The sequence below is a fragment of the Watersipora subatra genome, chromosome 1 (genome assembly GCF_963576615.1).
Source record: "Watersipora subatra chromosome 1, tzWatSuba1.1, whole genome shotgun sequence".
NCBI classification, from domain to species: Eukaryota; Metazoa; Bryozoa; class Gymnolaemata; order Cheilostomatida; family Watersiporidae; genus Watersipora; species Watersipora subatra.
The window spans coordinates 13,119,141-13,142,670 of record NC_088708.1 but is presented as its reverse complement, the minus strand read 5'-3'; the positions used below and the strand labels follow the sequence as shown (position 1 = coordinate 13,142,670).

The window sequence follows — 23,530 nt, the reverse complement described above, 5'->3', positions numbered from 1 at the left end:
AGCTACTAGTTGGAGGCTGAAGCTGATTGATTATTGGCTGCACAAGTTGATAACGAAGTATTCCGTAAACTGTTTGTTCATAAGACTGAATGGATTGTGTGTTGTATTGCTCTACCCGCTCTACGCCTCTAGCACCACTGCTCGCACTGTAACGCACTCTGGTAAGTAACGCACGCTCTCAAAGCAACGCTGTTAGGTAACAAACTGGAGCATAGAGAGCAATGTTTAGTAAAGCTGTAGTTTGTGTAACACTCAGTCATTTTGCGGTATAGAAGAAGTAGAACTAATAAGAGTATAAATGCATTATTTAATCAAGTGTTTGTTTGTATGAAATTACTTGTTTAGAAATAGCTAGGTGTAGTTACTATATACCACCGTTAGCCTTCTTAGTTTTACTGCTTGTTTAGTGTACTACAACGTGTATCTTATGAAACATGTACTTTGTAAGACATAACAAGCCTAAGATCAATACTGTGAACGTAAGATGTAGCTGAGATATAAAAACCATTAAATAATAATGACATTGAACACCCACTGCTTTTATCTATGATAACTGTGGCTCTGTTAAAATGGTTTAGATCTGGTCTACACAGCATCTGGCGTGTGTTGTCAAGTCTCATATTGTGATATGAATACAGAGAGCCGAAAATGTTAGCATGTTTTAGAATGGTTGGTAAAGTGTTTTAGTTCTTGTCAATGCTAAGTAAAGTTAGTATTATAATTTTAAAGGCAGCATAAAAGTGAATTTCTCCGATTATTTTATTTTTGCAGCAAAATATTTAAAGTCCAATTTCTATATAAAGAAGATTTCTTACTTTTTTACATCCAAGTTTTGGCATTAGAGGTGTGTATTAAGAAATAATACAATTAAGCTAAAAAAATAAAATAGAACTCTACTGTTTAGTTTAGTATTTGGTAATTAAAATAAATATCTTATTTCTTTTAAACATAAACAGCTCACAAACATGCAAGTTTCAGAAGAACTACTTTTTTTACAGATTTATTAAATATCCTATTACAAAGATTATATGTACCATCATGCTGCCTTTTCCACAAGAAGCAAGATAACCCCTGAACATACCTTCACTTCAGTTCTGTCTATTTGTATGCTTCCAGTCATTCAAAAATTATTTAAAACCTGTTGTAAAATATTTATACTAAGAAAAAAAACTTTGAAAATGTTCAGCAAAAATAAAACACTTTTTAATAATGGAAAATCGTAATAATTAGCTGTGTTAGTCAAATTGTCTGTAATTATGGTGGTAAGCTTGTCTCGGGCCATAACATATTTAGAACTCAAATTGACATTATCAAGTGCTGATTTATGGTCAGACACAGTTTATTTCATGATGATATAAACATTCTGCCTTTAGCCTGTGTTCTGTTAAAATCATGGTCTAATAAGCTGGGAGAAAATAAAAATGACATATTTTTTACTCCATCAAGCAGCTCTAATTAGCATTGACATCATAAAGAAATGATGTCAAAAATAAAATGTTTTTGCTAAACCACAGGATTATTTGGTAAGATGCAGCTGTTGGAAAGCAGAGCAATGAGCAATAAAAGAAATAACGATGAATTACAAAGCATCGTTTAAATATGGAATTGTGTGAAAGCAGGGATTGAAAGCTAATTTTAACTTTCACAATATGCTGTTCATCCGGAGTATTTGAATGCGAAATTATCATGACACACCTATGAATCATAAGCCTCACGTTTTATCTCCTAGTAACCACAGCTAGTAGATATCACAGATCTTCAACAAGCAGGAAGTGCCTACAATGTCTATGTATCCTTACCCAGCTAATATCTGTCCTCTGATAGCAAGCTCAGCTCATAGTCTCAACATGTCTATATATTTCACTAGCATTCACTGAATCTTTCTTCCTGTTCTAATGTTTTAAAGTGACATATTTACACAAAAATTTAACACAACTCTTTTCTTTATGGAATGATGCAGTACCCTACGTATTGCAGGACGTCGTGTGATGTATTACTGTCATTCCCAATGTTTGTTAGTTCCACAAACTCTGATCATATTACATAAAGTGAGGTCACGATTGTAGGCCTTAGTAAATATTTTATTTTTCAAAGTTTTTGGTAGAATACATAAATAAATAAATTTCCATTTTTTTAACTTTTGTGCGTGAATCAAGAAATAAGTATTGTATAAACTCTATAAACAAAATAGCTCAGATTCATTTTAAAATCTCATTGAAATTAATAAAGCAATGAATAAATTTTGTTGCAGTGGTTATTTTGCTAGCGTGTTCTTCTCTGTTTGACTTCAAGTAAACTATATTGGACCGTGGCCAAATGTGTCAGAGTTATTGAGGAAAAGTAGGCGCAATACTTGTAATAACACTATAGAGTAGCGGGTGATAGTATAGCTGATGCTTACTGCCAAGACTGAGAGGCATGCATTTGAAGCGGTGGTAGGAAGGCCTGGCCTTAGGATGCTGGTGGAGCAGAGCGACGTAGGCAAGGAAGGCAGGCGCAGCACTGTGCAGTAGGTCAAGTGACAAGATGCATTCGTGCACTAGTTAATTAAATCTCCTAGGTCTAATGAGAGCGGTTTAGACTGAAGCTATTCAAGGCCTAGTATGAGGCAAAGCAGTGTTTATTGGAATAACCTGTTTGAACATAGCAAACCATAACAACCGAGTGTCTTATCTCTTTTTAACGGCTTTCTGTATTGTAGCAAGGTGAATTCATGGACATTTATATGTTTATATGTGTAACACGTAAAATACATTGATTCATGAATTGGGACATAAAATCTGTGAGTATTTTTGTCAATTGCAAAGTATTCAGAAAATATTTTGAAATTTGGTATTTCATTCAAAACAAAATTTACTAGCAAAAATGTATAACAGCTAGTAATAAAATCGATGGAGTCTTCGATTAAATATCAAGAAATAGAAAATCGACCGATTATTTTTAACTTGTATATTAAGATTAATGTTTTCATTTCGCAAAAAATGAGTTTGACTCATTTTTATGAAAGAATTCGCCACTTCGAAAATTGCTTAATCATTTTTAAGCTATAAAACCAGTTTTTGGCAGTAAACAACTATCATTTGTCTGGTGAAAAGATTATACATACTTTTTGCTGTAAATTTACAATTATATTTAATATAAATGAGACAAAGGTGTTTGTGAGTGAACACTGAAACAGTTAACAGTAATATTGAAGTTCTACAGATGTTTGTAGCTATACAACAAGGAAAGATGTGTTCATTTATAGCTCAATAATACCATGTTAACATAATCTAAGTATGCTCCCAATATGAAGGGCTCAACTCCAACATATACCTTTGTCTAAGCTTGTTTGTACTATAGATTCATAATATGTAGGTCATATGGTGAAAGTTCTATGTCTAGTATGTCTAGTATGTCTAGTCGCTCTTCATGCTGCCAGATTAGATATGCCATACATCTGCTATAATTGTTTGACTAGCCGTTGCTCTTGACAGTCAAATTCCAGTCACGAGACAGAGTCAAAGAGTTGGCTGACAGAAGTACTCAGATCTAGCCTCGGCTTGTTTCCAGTAAACGAAAGCCCTTGTTCCTTATTACAAAAGATTAAATCTGTCAAAACCAATAATTTCTTTTGTTCTCCTTGGACTGATGTGAATGCCTTGTAACTAGTTGTTAGGATCATAAGCTAGCCAGAGGGCCAGCGGGTGCTTTATAAAGAGGTCATACTGTTTAACTGATTATGCTCGTGATAGAACATTTGGGATGGAGGAAGCTAAAGGTTCCCCGGTGCAAGGAGAATTTGTGAAGAGTGACACAGACACCCTGACCACAGGTAACGTTGTTATAAATAAACAGTTACACCTTTTTTAATAGTGGCTCTTTTGCTAATGTTGACAGGAATTTATTATGTTTGGTTTGTTATAAACTTTATTTAATGTAGTGTGTTTTAGAATGGAAATAAAGAAGCTTTGGTATATACTCATAGCTTACTTTTATAAAAGTAACCTTATTGCTAGATCCTGCAGATGTTGCCAAGAGAAAGTCAGGAAGTATTCAAGTTTTTAATTGGTTTAGAAAATTACCATATATCTAGTCAAAAGTTCAGGGCATAAATAGCACTCACCAATTTATCTCATAACAATAAACGAAGCAGAATAAAATTTGAAAACAGTTGTCAGTTTACCAACCAAAGTTCAAAGTTCAAATAAAGTGGATGTTTAGCTTGAAAATAAGCCTTTATTTTTTAGTTATTCAGAAGGAAATCAGTTAGCTAAACATCAGTTGGCTTTGGGACTTGACTAGTAACCTACTAAACCTACTAGTAACCTACTAAAAATTCAAAAGGAGATTTGAAAACATACTCGCCTAACTGTTTTCATTGTTGCAAACATCTTTCACAACGCAAAACAACAATATTCTTGTTATCTTAAATCAATAAAACAGGAAACGCCACAACAAATAGTAAACAAACTAATCGCATTATTTACCTGTATAGTCTTGCTACTATTGTATTAACAAGCTCTCTTATAATATAAAGTGCTTTTCAAAACTATTTACTAATGGAGAAGTTCCAAAGTTCTTGGCAACTTTATGATGTAAGGAGATTCCATGTATTAAAACTGATAGATTTTTATTTGTGTCCAACCTCGTAAAGCAGTATTGGCCGATAAAGCAAAGAACAGAGGTGAAATATTTCGCTGTTTTGTATTCTGATTTTTAATAGCACATACGCGATCAAAAAGGAGACTGACAAAGCTAGGTGCAGATAAGGACGATTCCATTGGCAGAACATTATTTTGAGAAAAACACAAAATGAAACTAAAAACAAATATTATTTTAATGAGTGGTGAGCTAATTTCAGTAGAAATTGACAGAACATTCCTATTTATAATTGAAACAACTGTGTTGCAAATTCTCTGACACATGCTATTCACTGTCAGGAGCTTATAGTAAGATCTGGCACCATAGATGTATGATGAAGGCCTATTAAATTGAGATGAAGTTCTAAGTGTCACCTGCTCCGCCTGCCACTGAATCATTCATCAGTTTTGGTTTAAGATTGTGAGGCTCATGTCGAATTCTTGGTGCATTAGCATATATATATCTGCTTTACTATAATCTGTTTTATATCCAGGCTTTTAGATGTCATTTTAATTTTCGCCTTATTTAACACCTACCGAATGTGGGCTGAAACAGTGACTAGAAAAAAAAGGAATTATTTTTTTGTTCAATTTGTTTATGGATTTGTTTTAACGTTTAATTAATTAAAATACTTATTATTACTGCTAAAACTTGTATTCTGGCACTTGAAACTTTCTATTGCTATTGGGCAAAAGTTTAAATAACGAACCTTATTATACAGAAATAATTAAGTAACTGGTAGTTAGCTTTCAATGACAGTTTCAACAAAATCATTCTCTTTGTCTTTGATAACAAACAAATAAAAAATATATCAAACACTGACTAGAGGCTAGCTGAGAACAGCTGATGCCATGTGTTTTGGCAACTTACCAAAACACCACAAAACTTACTTAACAAAATATCAAACAGTTTATGATGACTGACTGATAAAGGTAGCAAACAGACTCGGTGAAACTTGCTGAAATACGTATATTATAATTTACCATAATAAATATATTATAATGTTTAACAGATTATCTTCTGTGTTCACCTACAGCCACATTTGGACGACCAAGATTTTTGTGCTTTGTGTTGTGCTAATGACTAGTTTCCAAAAAAGTGATTAATTGTGTATCTTCAGCCCACAATCCTGACACAAAATGAAAAAATTTAAAATTTACTAAAAAAATTTTTTCAGTTGAAAATAGTATTACAAAAGAGATAACAAGTTTTCAGTTATTATAAAATAGACTCAAAAGGTTTTATATTCTATTTAACATTTGACCCGAGTTCAAAATGGCTAAAGCAGCAACAGCAAAAGAACAGCAAATCAGCAGTTTCTATACAACATTAACAACATTAACAATGTTTTTGTAGTTTATATATCCATAGGATTGTCATTTATAAGTTGGAAATTTTATTAGAAATTTAAATTTGTTGGATGTTAATTTTGAGGAAACAGGACTGTCGTAATTTTACACAGTTCCTGAACCTACGCATATATTAAATTGTGTTGTAAGTTCAATTAACTCTCATCTGCTCTAAACTGTAACATACTATTGTAATTCTCAATATAAGTGTGATGCAATGAACCTCTGCATACTAAGTTGGACCACACAAGTTACAATAATCTGATATATGGAGATCTATTCTTGTCACAGCTGTCTAAGGTGTCATTGCTTCAATAGAATAGTGAAAAGATTTGATTTGTCAAAAAAACAAACAATTCTAAAAAAACTAAAATTGCATTTCCTTTTTAAAGTATTTTTATTTAACAAGCATTTTCAAGAGATAATAGACAGTACTTTTTTTGAAGATCTCGCAGAGTTAGTTGAGTAACTTATCACTGTGACTCCTTGCTTGCAGTGAGCGTGATCTACACATATATCGGATAGTTGAACCCATGAAATTGTCCACAAAGACCTTGTAATATATCTGACAAAGTTTAAATCATAACAGATTTAATTGTTAACAATACTCTGCAGTGCTTGCTATCTACAAAAATCTTGTTATTGCGTTAGAGGCTAAAATTTTATCTACAAAACAAAACTTCTCTCTCATATAATAATAAGTGATCAAAGATGGAACAGCTTTGGCTGACGAAAATTCACAAGTGTGGGATTCAGCTGGTGGAATCAAACTTGCTCACCAACTGTTATTTTATAGTTGTAACTTTTGTTGTTCAAACGGAGCTTCTTTTGAACCTCTGCAGCACAAATTATAACTAAATCAAGGCAAAGATATAGATGAGTATGATACCATCTCTCTCTTTAAACCAACCCTTATGACTTTCAAGCGTACATCATTTAGTTGCATCCATCTTCCTGATCTTCACATCGTTCCTAACCAATGTAATTACAAGTGTATATTAAGGTCATTTATTACATATTGTGGAGACTTTTACGTCCCGCTTATAATTACTTGGGGTTGCTTGAAGAAGGAATAAGTTTCACTGCTAGTCTTGTTTTATTTAGACTACCGTGAAGTCTGTAAAACATAACTTCACATAAACTAGGCGAAAATGTTACATAATACTAACTAAATAATAAAACATAAACTGGACAAACCAATAGCGTAAAATAACACACAGTATACAATATAGAAGTCATGGAACTAATGCTGGTGGTTGCCTAACCTTTCCATTAAAGGTCTTCCAAATGCCAAAATTAACTTTGTTGAAACATGTATCTTTACAGCAAATAAAATGTATTACATCAAAAATACATAAATTAAATTCACTGACCTTTGTCTCCTTTTAACAACCTTAGTTTAATAAAATTGTTCTGAAGTAAACACTGTTTCCAGTACTAAAGCTTCCAATTAACTGTCTCTGAAATCGGCTGACTTATTTGAATTTGAAGAAATATAAACTAAAGCACCAAAAGGGGTCCTCGGATTGGTCAATCTCTCTGCGAGTGCACCTGACAGTCCGATCAACGTCAGGACAGGCAGCAGGCCAACGGTAAAAACGTGGAATTCACCATCGACGCACTCATTGACACGAAGACAGCAGGTCACATTGGGCCACCTTATTTAGTGCTTGTAGCTGTTAGATAATTAAGAGGCAGGGTGTCTTCCTGTAAAATGTTTGTTATTGGTTTCATTATTATAAGTCTCACGCTCATTAAAAAAGGTCTTTAGTCTCAGTCTTTAAAAGGTTTCTACACATATGTACTATTCAGAGAGCATGCTGGATTTCTTCATCTATTGCCCCAGACAATAGTCTAATCGTCGCTCTATACTCTGTATCCTCTTTCTAGTTGCTGTTGTAATGTTACAAACGCTGACTAATAGATATATTGACTATCTTCTATGTCAGTGCAGTGGCAACTTCTCTGTCAAGTTTATCCTTCCGATTGCTACCTTCATCAACCATTTAGTAAATGCCAAAGGCTTTCTCTTAAAAATTGAAAAACTGGAGTTAAAAATATAGAACATCGTCCAAATTTTGAGAAGTGAAACACTAGAAATTGATATAGGCCTAGAGGAAACAATAGGAATGTTGGCTTATCTAGGCAACCTAGTTTCTTTGCACAGTTACTATGCATGGATGCTTTGTGATAATTTATTAGACTTGCCGTAGTCATGATCTTATGTACTAGTAGGCCTCAGGGCATCTTGGAACAAACTGAAACTAAAGAACAATTGCTCATCACTTCCTATTTAATGCGTTATCTTAAAGTTTATTTGGCCCAAAGCAAAATAGAAACTTTAACCATTATTTTTAAAGAAATTGTGGCATAGTCTACAATAGCATCATAGCATAACGGTATAGTCTGTGATATCATATAATATATTGCCCTGGTTCATCAAAAACCTTCAAGAGAAGTGTTAAATACGCAGGAACCTTGACATAAGTTGCTTCTAAGAGGCGATGAAGCCCGCTAGTGCAAGTAAAGGGCATTACGTAGCCTGTATGACAGGGAGTTTTCGAATCCTTACAACTGGAGGAACGCTTGCTGACTGTTTTTAAAGCTTTATTCTAGCTGCCTTTGAAGGAGAGGGTGTCAATTATGACATAAGGCTAGAAAGCATGCACCAGGCGGGATTATTACTCAATACAATAGAGAGCAGCTGACAATTATTGGGTGACATTATTTATTCACTTCTCCTGAGTGCAGTGACTCGTCTTATAAATCTCTCTAGAGTTCAGTCCTTGATGCTCTGCATGTATGATATTTACTTGTATTCTTAACCTGCTCAGCCGCCAGCAGCGTTGGTAAAAAAACAAATCCTTTTAGGTTCACCTGATGCCGCTATTTCAACCTGTCTTCTCTGTGGTAAAATGGATCGCTCTGTGGAGTTCATCTTACCTGATCGTTACTGTTCCCAGTCATGTGCTGACAAGCATGGGTAAGTGGTACTGTTCCCAGTCATGTGCTGACAAGTATGGGTAAGTGTTACTGTTCCCATTTATGTGCTGACAAGCATGGGTAAGAATTACTGTTCCCAATAATGTGCTGACAAGCATGGGTGAGTGTTAGTTTCCCAATCATATGCTGACAAGCATGGGTAAGTGTTACTGTTCCCAGTCTTGTGCTGACACGCATGAGCAAGTGTCCGCCTGTTCCATGATGAATAATTCAAGTACTATAAACATGCACAGGATGACATGGAGATTGTAGACAAATAGATTCCTTTGGTCTGCGTAAGATGAGGTCTGTTCTGATGATTCGTCAGGGCTGATCACGTCTGTAAACACAATCGTTTAATTACCTTCAATTCATTTTTCAGTTTACATTTAGACATGGCAGCGCAATGGTAGATATAGTTAAGTTCTAAAGACACGAATTCATGGTGTAGGTAGATATAATAACCTCTACCTTACAAAGTAAGTATTCAAAAATTTGTAGAAGGCCTACTGCCCAAATACGTTTATGAGAAAAGGATCATTCAATGATTTATGGTTTAACCACTTTGAAACTACCTGTTTTAGTGAAGAGAATTTTTTTATTTCCTATGCAACAGCAACATAATACAGCAACATAATACCATAATAAAATAATTTTTATAAAATTATAGATTCATAGCAGAGCTATAAGGCCTAAGGCTACTGCACATCTTATTTGATAAGCAGCACTTAGAGTAACATGTAGCTAAACTGCCTCCAGGTCAGGCTTGTCTATTTCCGATCAGAAGTACGTAAAAAGTATAATTTGTGCTCTGCCTACCGAATATGACCAACTGTTGCTTGTGTTTTGGTTGCGCACAAGGAAACACTTGCACATACAACCATGACGCACCTGTATTCATAGAATATGCACTGAGTGCTATGGATATCAGCTAATAAGCGAAGCAAGGCATTTTTGTAATCCTAATTTGCCCCAACCTATTTTACATCAACCATTCATCTGCCACATTTGCCAGATTGAATGGTCTGTCCGTTAGTAACAAAAGAAGACAATTAAGTGATTCAACTTGTGGTCTCAGCTATGCAGTATTGTGGCTATTATATATTTAGAAAACACAAGCTTGTTTATAATCATTTCATAACATATGTTACGCATTGAGCGATAGTGGAACCCCTTGATTGGCTCTGGCTAGAATGCACTGTTAGAGCTAGAAATATGGCAACAGAGGTTTATACCATTTTTTCATTTTACTACTGTTACCTCTGGGATAGACAATCCCAAAAATCCAACTAGGAAAATCATACTTAGCATGAGCCACTATTAAATTTTAAGCCCACCATAGGAATGAGAGACCTATTGCTAGTATATATAAGGGCTCTACATGCACTTGTGTTTTGTTGCAACAATGTAGTATCATTTTTTTTCAATTTTGTCTACTTCTATTTTGTGGTCGATGAAAAAACCTCATAAACTGAAGAGCAGTACAAGCGAGCCACTAGTGGTACATACCAACAGGTCAACACTCGGTATGTCACAAAAGATTTCTTGCATAGCTCACTCAGTATGTCACACTCGGTATGTCACAAAAGATTTCTTGCATAGCTCACTCAGTATGTCACACTCGGTATGTCACAAAAGATTTCTTGCATAGCTCACTCAGTGATGCACTCCAGTTTGGTCAGATACAAGGAATTCATGTAACACCAGCAATAATATGGAATAACTTTCACCAACAATATAAGTTAGTCAAAACATTCTGCATTTGTGTGTGAAACTTCTAGAAGGAAATGTATTATTAGAGTATTTATTATTATTATTATTATTGTATTATTAGAGTTTACAAACTTGATACAATTATAGACTTTTCATAACTCTATTTATGTGAAATTAAACTTTAGCTTTGTTTGTCATGATCTGTTCATTACATAATAGCATGCTCAGAGGCTGCCAACTACACATTTTTACTGTTGCATAAGATAGCGGATAGCAGAGAAATATTGACATACTGGGCTGCTTTTATATTTCTAGTGCCGCTGAAAGGAGTAATCCTTCATACATACTCTGTTTTTACAAAATTAAAATATATTTTATTAAAAGATAACATAGATTGAAATTATATTAAATTGTGTCGGCTTCTGAACTATTACTATTATGATAAGATACTGCTAAAATTAGTGGAAAGCGTTTTTTGAACTTAAACTCTCATTAATGCATATCTGAAAAATTTGGTATTTTAACCATGTGCCTGTATATTCATAGTAAAAGGCTTCAACCAAATAGAAATCGACTAATTTAATATTTAGAGTTTTTTGTAGGATAACTGGTAAAAAGATAGCAAGAACCGTCTCATGCAAACCGGGAAGAAAACGGAAGAAAAGAAACAGCTTGCGAACCAATGGCAGCATCAGTTCCATGGGAGTTGATGAGGACAATCTAAACACTGGTGAGGAAGGGAGGCAGACTGTCGCTATGTAGAAACCTTCTTGTTAGCAGAGACTCCGTTATTAAACTTTATGTTCATATTTACTGTGTATGCAGAGGGCAGAAGTAACTATCAGTGGATATGCTAGGTAGATTAGCTAGCTATGTTAATGTAAACGCATTGTTTATAAATAGATATAGCTCATGGAATGTATCTTGCAGCTAAATATCAGTTGAGGCATGTTAAAACAATACTGGACAGTAAGATGCTTTATTCCATTTATTGCTTTTTTAATTGTAGCTCTTACGCCAGCCACATTTGATTGGGCGACATTCATGTCAGAAGAAAACCTATTGGCAGCTCCAGATGAGCTCTTCCCGGCGAAGGTTGGAAGGCTAATGGTATCTCAGAGTAGTAGTAGGAAGGGAAATATATCAAATGAGCCGTTTACAGATTATTCGCATATTTTAGCTGAAAAAATGTGACAGATTAGCTTTCTTAGTTTAAACCTAACGAGGGTCGCTTATGCATCCATTCACTATATCAAATTTGTATTTGTGCTTAATATAATTTGTAATCAAGGTTAAACAAGATTGGTTGACAGCTAACCAATAAATTGAGTATCGAAAACAGCGAGTATTACAAATATGAGGAAGCAGGTTTCCCAAAGCAGTTTGCATAATATATTGCTGTAATGTCTACGCGTATCACGTAAATACAACTTGTTTTTGCAGTGCCTCGTCACATCAGGCAATGAGTTTGTAGCCGGAATGAAGCTGGAAGGTATTGATCCATACCATCCTAGTCAATATTGTGTGCTAACCGTTGCGGAGGTGAAAGGGCAAAGGTTACGCCTTCACTTTGATGGTTACTCGGAATGCCATGATTTTTGGACCTATGCCAACTCTGATGAGATATTCCCACTTGGCTGGTGCAAAGAGATGGGGAAACAACTTCAAGCTCCAAAAGGTGAATAACTTGGACTTGCTCTCATTTGAGAAAATTACAGAATTCAGTTGATTAGGAATAATTTGACGGGAGCAACTTGTTGTATCCTGTCACATGATACGTAGCCATCAATGGATTCGTATAACCCATAACTTTTCAATGTGCGAAGTAATGAATATTTTGCTTTATAAATAATTTTTTTCGAGTTTTAGCAGATAAAAGATGAAGATTATGATTGAATCCTTTTGTAGTTTGCAATATTTTTTAGTTTACATTTCTTTCCTATCGAATGCTATTTTAGGTTACGCTAGTGACATGTTTAGTTGGGAGAGTTACCTACAGACCTCAGGCAGTGTTGCACCACACTCACTCTTCACTGTCTGTTCAAACGAGGTAAGGACTTGCACTTTATTCTTTCATCGACTCAATACTTGGGAGAGGAAAAATAATGTATAAATAAATAAGTGGTCTACCACAATCACTATATGTATGTACATATAATACATTGCCAAAGTGAACAATTACCTAAAGGATAATTATTTAACTAAAGCTAATAAAGAGTACTCAACATGAAGTATGGAGCTAAGTCTATAAATAGTATAAAGAATAGTTTGTACTTAGCTCACAGCTGCTGTCAGTTTAAGGATGCGGCCTATCCTTTCATCAGCTCGATGAGAAGATAGAAACATATAGCAGTGTGAACCAACTTTAGGAAAAACAATTTTTTTTGTTAAATCAGATTCACGTTACAATTTGTTTTTGCTTGTGAAAATGTCAGGCACTAGTGCAGTTACATTGCAGTGATTATTTGTGAACACGTAATCAGTTGATGTTATTAGCTATGACTGAGTAGGTTACTGTCTGAATGGCCACACTGAAATGATTATTCACTTCTTTAGCTTTGGGAGTCTTCATATACTTTCCTCAACCTCTTCTACATGAAGCTGATCATTTCTTTATTGCAAACAGCAACCAAATGTTGTTATATGAGTCGAAATACAAATATTTTTTACACTTTACCGTTGTCTTAGATTTTCCAGAAACATTCCATGTCTCTTATACACACTACAGCGCTTCCTCTATCTGTCTAGACTTTGCACTGTGAAATACATTCTGAATCTCTCCGACTGTTCTGTTGCACAAGGGTATAAAATAGTTGTGGTGAAAAAGGCTTTAAAAAGGCAGAAGCAAGTCAGCTCCAAGCACAACCGTTAGAACTTAAGATTGTTCAAAAATATTTTCAGGCGAACACAAATAAAAACGAAAAAATGTTCACAAATAATTTAGCCGGAAGGGATATAAATGCATGATTGTAATTGACTGAAAATGACTGACTATATAAAGCCTCTCTATAAAACCTGTTAAAAAGGCGGCCAAATTCCCTTTCAACATATTTCTGAGAGATCGACTAACTCAGCTCTCTCGAGTTTGTGCTTTCAATACAAGTAGGACAACTTATTTACTCTATGAGCTGTTTTAATACCATATTTCTAAAAACCTATTCTCTGTCTACTAAGTGGTGACTCCACCTGTTTCATGTCTCTTCATATTTTACAGTTCTTGGCGAAGAAACCTGCATTTGAAGTTGGAGACAAGCTAGAGGCTGTCGATATAAAAAACAAAAACACGTACATATGTGTGGCGAGTGTAGCAGACACATACGGTGATAAAATACTAGTGCATTTTGATGGCTGGGAGGACAACTACGACTACTGGTGCTATTATAACTGTCCACACATACACCATGTCGGCTGGTGTCAGGAAAACTTAAAGACTCTCTCAGCTCCTAATGGACATTCTGATCCGTCTAGTTTCACTTGGGAAAGTTATTTAGAAGAGACCAACTCGAGGACGGCTCCTCACGAAGCATTTGAACCAGTAAGTTAGACGCTGCCATGTTCAGTAACCAATCAGAGACTAGATTATCACCGTGGTACTTTTACATCTTAAATCTTACATTTGATGCTTAGGATTTTTTGTAATATGAACTTTATTTACGACCGGTGTACCGGTGCACGCAGCCAATGAGGTCATAGAAATTATGACAAATGATAAAGGTGATTACTGTCAATGAAAGAAAGAATAAAATAGGGATTTGAGTTAGCTTGTCTCAGCCATTGATAAGCAGCAACACATATTGCTGGATATTACTGTAAATGTAAATATACTTGTAACTGCCCTCCCGGAATTAGAAATGAAGTTCCGCACAGATGTATATTGGTAAATACACCACAACAAATACATCTATACATCTGTGTGGAACTTCATTACTAATTCCGGGAGGGCAGTTACAATCTCATCAGTCCTGTTACGTACAAGCCCACACATGTCATTGAAAAAAATATTGAGCTTGCTGTATCTGTATGCTGTTCACAATTGCATAACTTAGCAGCAGGAATCAAACTTGCTCTCCAACTGCTCTCTCTTTGAACCAACCCTAATGACTTTCAAGCATACATCATTTAGTTGCATCCATATTCCTGATCTTCCTTCCTAACCAATGTAATTACAAGTGTATATTAAGGTCATTTACATGTATTACATATGCACTATTCAGAGCGCATGCTGGATTTCTTCATCTATTGCTCCAAACAATAGTCCAATCGTCACTTTATGCTCTGTATCCTCTTTCAAGTTGCTGTTGTAATGTTACAAACAGTGACATAGATATATAGTAGACACTCCTAAAACGTAAATAATCCGTTCCAGGAATATTTACAAGTAATTTACGTTATACGGACAACAAGATACATGTAAACTGCCTAATTCATTCTAAGATTTTTCCAAAATACCCCTTTGGCCATACAAAAAGGAAAAGTTAAATTTAACTTTTTAATTTGTGGGCTGTACCATAACTGCAGTATAATTGGTTAGGAATGACAACTTATCTCCTTTTTCTGATCAATTTCACTTTTTAAAGACCAGGATTTTGTTAACTTTACAATAATTTGATGGGAGAAACTTACATTCATAGTCTATCAAACCAATCGACTTCCGTTTACAACGATTTGTTTATTTTTTCTAGACAGCAAAGTCTATTCTGCAAAGTAAAACTAATAACAAATATTTTGTTCGTCTACAATAACGCAAAACAAAAATATACTTTTAGTATAAAAAGAGCGGTGTCTACCTGTTCGTCGTCTAGCCGTATTCAGGGGTCAAGTTTAAGATAAAAGATAACTATCGACGATACGCCAACTTGTGACATTCAGATTGGTAGACCGACACTGTAACACCTGTACTAATTGATCTGTATTCATGAACAATTGCGTAGCTATTCTTTGTTTTGTCGACAAATTTGACAATCTACCAAGACGAACTAAAATGTCATGGAACTCGTATACGTAGTAGATATAACTCTATATAGATAGGCAAGATAGGCTAAATTGCCCTGACTTGACACTTCATGTTATTTGAGATTTTTTGCGTAGTACAAAGCAAAAACTTTACATAAATTCTTTACATTATCTGGAATTTACGTTATAGGAGGTATATGCTATAGGAGCGTCTACTGTACATGTATTGACAATCCTCAAGGTCGGTTCATTTGCAGCCTGTCTATCAAGTCTATCCATTTGGCGATGTTTCAAATTTTTCCTTTTAGGAACAATTTAGTTGGATACATTGATTATGCCTGGGGAGCATATATTGTACGTGAAGGCTGATTGTCACTCCAATCCTCGATCACACCTTGAAATCTCATTATGCAGGCTTCAGGAGAGCCATCCTAGATTCCATGCTTTAACAACAATGCATTTTTTAATTGTAAACTCCATTGTCTGCTGAGGGAACAGAGCTGGGGTTAGCCTTGTTAGCGGAGGCTTACTGTGTATACCTTCAATACTTTAGGTGATAGAACACAAGTTCAAGCCAAGGATGGCCTTGGAGATGGTAGATTTAAGAAACCCGTCTTTAGTCAGAGTAGCAGAGGTTAGCAAGATTACTGACACGAGGCTACGAATACATTTCTCCGGCTGGGATAGCAAATATGATTTATGGGTTGATGCAGGGTGCCCTGATCTGCACCCTGTTGGATGGTGAGTAGAATTTAAACTAAAATTGTATCCTGTTGTAATTTTGGTTGTATCAGTTTTTTTTATACAACAATCGTGTTTAGTATCAAAAAGTAGGCACAGGATAACATTTTTCGTCAACCGATTACCCCATTGGTTGATAAGGTGCTTGCACCAGAGTACAAATTAAGATCAGGTACTATAAGATCAATCAGATAAGCCCAGACAGGGATCTCGACGATTAGTATTGGAAGAGGATTGCCTGTCTAGTAGCGCAGTCACTAAGATGCTAGGAATGTTTGCAATAACAAAGATGTGTACATACGATGTGTTGACAACTAATTTAGTAACTGGTAACATACATCTAAATGCTGCTTTAAGGTGCACGACAGCTAAACTACATTCTCATGACTACGTTGCATGCTCAAGGAATAGCTACTATCTGATAGTACATCAAGCTAGTTTGACCGGCTCCATTTACCACAGATTAACAATAAACATTAGTTTAGCGCAATCTCCATCCATGATTGCTGGTACTTTTATCTAAGCACTCCTCTACATACAATAGCGTTAGGAGGACCTGAACTGTTAATATCAATAGGGTATTGACAAGAATTAGCAACTCACTGATTCGCATACCCAAAGTGCTGGTACCTATTTAATGTCTTGTCAACCGTCTGCCACTTGTCCAATATACCAACTATACCAACTATGCTCGTTCAAACCATGAAAATTTTGGGTGAAAACTGAGCTTCATGTTACCATAATAAGCTAGCTGTTGTCAACTGAAGTCTTCAGCTGTATTAGATGAAATTTTATACTATGCTTGGCTAGTCAGCGACTTCTACTATAGACCAACTGTATTACCTTGTTCATTATAACTGCTACTCAATGGGCTAACATTTAAACTATAAAAAACGCCTAGGCAACAGAACAACACTCAGACTATAAAACAACACTTGAATAATAGAATGATATTTAGACAATGAAATAACATCATAGAATTGAATTTAGACAATGAAATAACACTGTAGAATGATATTTAGACAATGAAATAACACTATAGAAAGACATTTAGACAATGGAATAACACTAGAGAATGATATTTAGACAATGGAATAACACTATAGAACAGCGTATAGTCAATAAAATAACATTATAGAATGACGCTTAGACAATGGAATAACGATAAAAATTTGACTAGCAAATAGACAACACACTCATTAATACTTACAATAAAAAATATAAAGCCCAATTATGCATTGTCCAATGAAATCATTTAAGATATCAGTGTGAGTGACCATTTAAATATCTCAAAAATTTCCATTTTGTTTCAACTACCAGAGAATCTCAGAGGTAACTCAAGAAACCAACCCTACTGATGGATTGCAGTACTAGCTTTTCACACATTTTACAACTTCCAGCAACAACAAGGCATGGTTCCAATTCTAATTCATGTTAGTTGTATTTCCGCATGCAGGTGTGAAAGAAGTGGGCACCCTCTACAACCAGCCATCACTCCACTAGAGATACTCAGCTACCAAGGTACCTGCCCAACCATTGGATGCTGTGGTCTTGGTAATGTCAAAGGTGCTAAGTTCTCCAGTCACTACAGGTAGTCCTTCCATCACTCACACAAATACAACCATGTAGAAGCTTGTTCTCTAATCTTGTAGGATTGTAAGAATATTTAATTAATTGCTGTGAAAGCTTAGGATAAACTGTTCTCTGTGATAAAAGCGCAATAATTTCACTTATGTGTGAGTTGTAAATAAATTACTGCATTTAGTAAAACTGCTAGCCAGCAACGTTTTAGTTAGCATAAACATACACAGCCCAAATGTGAAAGTCATGGCTTTGTGTTGACAGACTGGCCGGCTGTCCATACTCTGAAATCAACATGAACAAAGAAGGGTTAATTCCTGATAGACTATGCACAAAAAAGTACTCGGCACCTCTCCCCAGGTTAGTAACTCATACATAGGTATTTTTCTTTTGGGCACCAACTAGAAAGCTTTGTTGTATTTTAAAGAGTTCCTCTATGTTTGCAGCTACATATTATACACTGTACTTATATTCCATTTTATAAAACCAAGTGTATTATGTTTACCAAATATGCTAGCCGGATCACTTAGCTCTGTTGCTTATATTAATCTCCAAACCTTCTTTTACTGGTGTGCTACATTGCTGTACATACCAGTTGACCATATTGATTTTATGAGTTAACTATGTAGCTTTTATCAGTTAGCTATATTGCTTTTTATTAATTAGCTATATAGCTTTTTATCAATAAGCTATATAGCTTGTATCAGTTAGCTATGTCGCTTTTGTATGAACTCTATATCTTTTACCCATTAGTTGTATAAATTTTACTTTACCAATTAGCTATATAGCATTTACTAATTATATATATATAGTTTTTTCCAATTAGCTATATACTTGTAGCTTTTATCAAGTAGCTATATAGTTTTCATATAGCTATATTGAGTTATGCTGTTTTGTCCAACAGTTCACCAGCATCTGTAGCACTTGATATCTGCTTTAACAGCCCTCTCTTAGAGGTCAACTACAACCACATTAGTGGTGATGCTGGGCAAGCTCTGGCAACACCTGGCCGAAGAAAAAGAACTGGGTCTGGAAAAGGTGGTAAAGCGAAACGCGCGAGTAAAGAGAGTGTAATTCCTAATTGCTCACCTAATGGAGAACTTAAGCAAGAGATATGTCGTGGCACAGAGAAAGACAATCTCTTTAGCAACCCAAGCAAAAACATTTCTCCACCTGCTCCCGTCGAAGGATGTGAGCCTTACCAGTCTTATTCACTTTGCTTACCACCATGATAAAAGTGTTTAAATAAATAATGGTTTTCAATATTCATTTGTTTTTGTTTTGCTTTAGCTTTGATTAATTTCATTTATAATTGTAACTGTTTGAACAACTTATATTCCCCTCTAATTTGCATTGCAGGAGCTGTTTTGAAAACACCGTGTAACATTTTGCATTAGCGTCAAAGCTGCTTATTAATACTAATATTAATACTATACCATGCTATGCTGCAGCGAAGGAAGCGAGGCTACAAAACTACATACACAACTCTGTCTTCCTACCAGCCATTCCCGTAGTAAAACGAGATGACGAGCCGCGAGGTTGGGAGACCAGTATCAAACTGTTGCCAGGACTGTCTCGTGTTCCTTTCTCTCGCGTTCCTTCTTGGTCATGTGACGAGGTTGCAGACCTCATGGCAACTCTCATTTCTCCTTTCTCTCACCAACAGCGCCAGCTTATTGCAGATCAGGTAAGTCAGAGCTGTTTACTAAATGATGTATTATGTCGTACTAGATGTACTATGCTCGCTGTGGATTCAACGCTGGTCATACAATCAAATTTATCTACTGCATGAAAGATTTTCTCACACCTTGGCTTTGTTCTCAAGTACATTTACATTTGCTGCAAAATAAAAAACGTTAAAAAATAGTGCTTCCTTTGATTATTGTACATAGGAATAAGCAAAATTTGTTTGCTAATCGTCTTGTAACGATAACTTCCTGCTTTGTTAGTGGATGTTTTTGCAAGTATCTGTAGAGGATAATCCGATGGCCCTAATTATTAAGTATAGCAGCAATGATGTCTATGAGTCACAGAGTTGGCAGTAATAGTGTATGAGTCACAGAGTTGGCAAAAACACTGTATATGAGTCACATAATTGGCAGCAACAGAGCATATCAATTGAAAAGTTGAAAGTAACAATGAATCCTCTAGAAATGTAATAATCTTTCAGCATGCTTCTTGACTTTCTCGTACTTCAGGGTTGGGCTGTTTTATCAATTGGCCATTTTTTTATTAAACCAATTGGCTACTTGTACAACAGAGTCTCCACTGCAGGTAAATGAGTTTAGAGAAAAACAAAATCTATGGAAAATAGATTTATTGCTATGAATTGCTAGCTTACTCTGAATAGGCACAAGGAATGACATGAAGTTATTTATATATTTCACACACCCATGTCAGTTTTAATGGATACTTTAAATTCTTTAGCAAACAACAAATCATTATTGGTTTAAGTTGTTTACAAACCAACGTACATTAATTATTTATATCTTATAAACCCTATACAATACTAGCCTAGTAAAAATTACTAACAATATTGTTCTTTTACAACTGGCCTCCTCTGAATCAGCAACATCACCACACCAGATGCTGACACCAAGTATCCGAATTATCATCGCAATATTACCCAGACAATGATGCTGTTCATAAGCAGATTCACAGCTAACTATTGCTTTGCTGTTCATTGTTCCTTTTTTGATTAAATATATTGAAAAGTTTAAAATGTCCTACCCTAGGACACTTATGTATTCGCGGCATCTAACTTTCGCGTTTTCGCGGTGTCATCCTCTCGCGAAAGTTTCATGTGCGAAACTAAACTATCATAACAAACGAGCGAAAAAGCAAAACTAAATAGCTTTGTTCATTGATACTGTAGAATGGAATTTTATAACGACATTTATTTTAACATTTTTAACGACCACTATAGCATCGTTAAAATATAAACCAACAAAATAATTTGACTGTCAAAATTTATTACGTTATTATTTTGCAATTAATTATGATTATTGGTAATGAGTATGCAAAGTTATTAACTTGAGCAACAAGTTAATACAACAATAATATGTGTAATAACGATTGTGATTGGGGCACTTGCTTTAATAACTGAGAGTTTGGAGGAGTTTGCAATAGCCTACTACTAGTGTCAACAAGGATTCTGAAGAAAACTTCTGGACCTCCCAGATTAATTGTTCTAGTCCGTGGTCCAAAACACCAAGCGAACCATCCGAACATCAGCCGTGCAAAGCTAATAATAATAATAACAATAATAGTAAATTTAATACTTTATCTTTAAAGCACCTGACAATGGTAGATGCAAAAACAGTTGTTTTGTGTAAATTTCGATTTAGTATTTCTCTGTTTTTTATCTTTTATATTAAGTAATTTAAACATAAAACATCATATGTTATACCACACTATAATTTTGTATACATAGTATAACATAATATATTAAAATGTAATATACTTTATATTGTAGTGCATCATGCTGTATAATATGATATGTATAACAATAGTAAAGTATTTATTATATATGATAACTAGGTAATATATTGTAAATGTTCAATGCTTCAGTTTCATTGAGAAATATATTATTTTTTTAGATGACACATAGTAAGCAAGGAAGACCTGTATCATATTTGTCTAAATATATTATTCTGGCTTTAGAAGATAGATGGAGCTGCATTCCTTCTCCTAAATCAGTCCGACATAACCTCAATACTCAAACTAAAGCTAGGACCAGCCATAAAGATATACAACGCGATACTGGTGATAAAGAAAGCTCTCAAGCAGACTGTATAGCCTAGAGTTAATAGCCTGAGGTTCACAAACTGTAACTAGTCTCTGTTGTCTACCTGTATATATGTTTATGTACATACCATCAACAACTATCTCTAATCTATTCATTTTGTGCAAATATTTAAATATCTCGTTTCCTTTACTGTAAATAAATTATTCCTTAACATTTGATACCTCTTCAAATGCATAAGATGCATGTATGGGTTCAACTTTCCATACACTATAGTTTAATTCAGTAGGTGTTTGACCAGTTAAGCATGCCAGTTTGTGGTAAATACTGAATGATTCACCAATCAAGACTGTGAACCATTAGATGGTTGATGTCACGCCATCATCTATTGTCTGCAATGGTGTTCGGCTAAATTATATCACTTATGTACACATGGCACAAAAGTCTTCCTTTTAGTGTGTCATATTTAAACTTACCATGGCGACAAGCTGTGATTATCAAATAGATCCTACTCTTCAGTCTGACGATAGTCTTTGAATTCTTGCAGATGGTTTATGAGTGAATGTTGCTTTTTGTGTTAAATACTGTATGTAAGAGTTTGAAAGACTAAGTTTAGACACATAACTCAACCCAACTGAACACCTTAAGACCTTTTGAGAGGCTAAATTTAAACTCGTAACTCGACTCAACACAACTGAATACCTTTAGACTTGAAGGAACTAAATAGCTGCCACCATTTGTTGATACTGCTATAAGTAACTTTGTGAATACTTTCCGTAGTTTAGCCTTTAAAGGTTGACTTGCAATAAAATTCACATTACAGTTATTTGGTATCAAAAGATTCACCATGTCTTACTCTGTTGTGTTGTAGGTGCCAAATACATGGAAATGTGATTACAAGCTCTTAAAAGCTCAAAAACGAAAAGCCGCCGTAGATTGGAATCTCTTTATTTCGATGACGTAGCCATGAACTTTGGTTATCGTCTTGTCACGTGATGTTCTCACGTGAATTGAAAGGCCAATAAAAAGCTCAATATAAAACTTATCGTAGCACTAGTTTATGACAAACACTTCAGGTTTTACCGAAGAACCCGTATCAAATATAGATGCTCGCTACTTTACATTTTTGTTTCGGCTTGGTCTAATCGGCAAGTCTTAATCTGATCATGTGACCCAATACTTCCAAAATAATTTCTGCAGCACTTTTTGATTATTACAAGTGACAAACAGGCTCGTCATGATTACCAGACAAGGATATGTGCTCCTTCAAGATAAGGCTAAAAAATTAAACAAATTTTTACGGTAAGCTATATATCACTGCTAAAAGTGACAGCATTGCGATGATGATAAAACAGACGCATAAGAACAATAGACATGGTTTTATTGAATGCGTGAAGTATATTTGTGAAAATATTTTGACGAATAAGGTTGCATGAAAGTGTAAACGGAAATCATCTCTCACAACTACGTTACAATTGAGCTGTTTTGGAAAGAGAATCCAAACTACGGCGGTCTCGTGTGGCTGCGATTTTTTGTTCGTTTTTGAGCTTTTAAGAGCTTGTAATCACCTTTCCACATATTTTGCACCTACAACACAACAGAGTAAAACATGGTGAATCTTTTCATATCAAATAACTGTAATATGAATTTTGTTGCAAGTCAACCTTTAAGCCGACTCTCAAGCTGGTGTAAGCTGCTACACTGTAATGTTAGCTAATAGCTTACGAAATCTAAGGATGCATGGGCCAGTGCATTCTTGTTTTGCTAAATTAAATCTAAATATACAAAGTTAAATCAGAGAAACGGTCACCTCACCTGCTAGACAGCTGAGTCTAACTGAGAG

General features: G+C 35.0%; 1 protein-coding gene across 2 annotated transcripts; it reads left to right on the top strand.

Moving 5' to 3' along the window:
- Positions 1–146: 146 nt before the first annotated feature.
- LOC137405180 (lethal(3)malignant brain tumor-like protein 4) lies at positions 147–21,884 on the top strand. Of its 2 annotated transcripts, XM_068091413.1 has the most exons (14): positions 147–161; positions 3,735–3,814; positions 8,844–8,955; positions 11,270–11,397; positions 11,677–11,762; positions 12,111–12,345; positions 12,626–12,717; positions 13,882–14,202; positions 16,174–16,361; positions 17,818–17,952; positions 18,207–18,302; positions 18,886–19,133; positions 19,394–19,629; positions 21,606–21,884. In XM_068091413.1, exons 2-14 carry the CDS (start codon positions 3,745–3,747, stop codon positions 21,738–21,740), a joined length of 2,082 nt encoding a protein of 693 aa, XP_067947514.1. In that variant the 5' UTR covers positions 147–161; positions 3,735–3,744; the 3' UTR covers positions 21,741–21,884. The 2 variants fall into 2 exon arrangements, with proteins under 2 accessions (XP_067947514.1, XP_067947509.1); XM_068091408.1 differs by lacking the exon at positions 147–161 and having other exon boundaries at positions 3,734–3,814.
- The last annotated feature ends 1,646 nt before the right edge of the window (positions 21,885–23,530 follow it).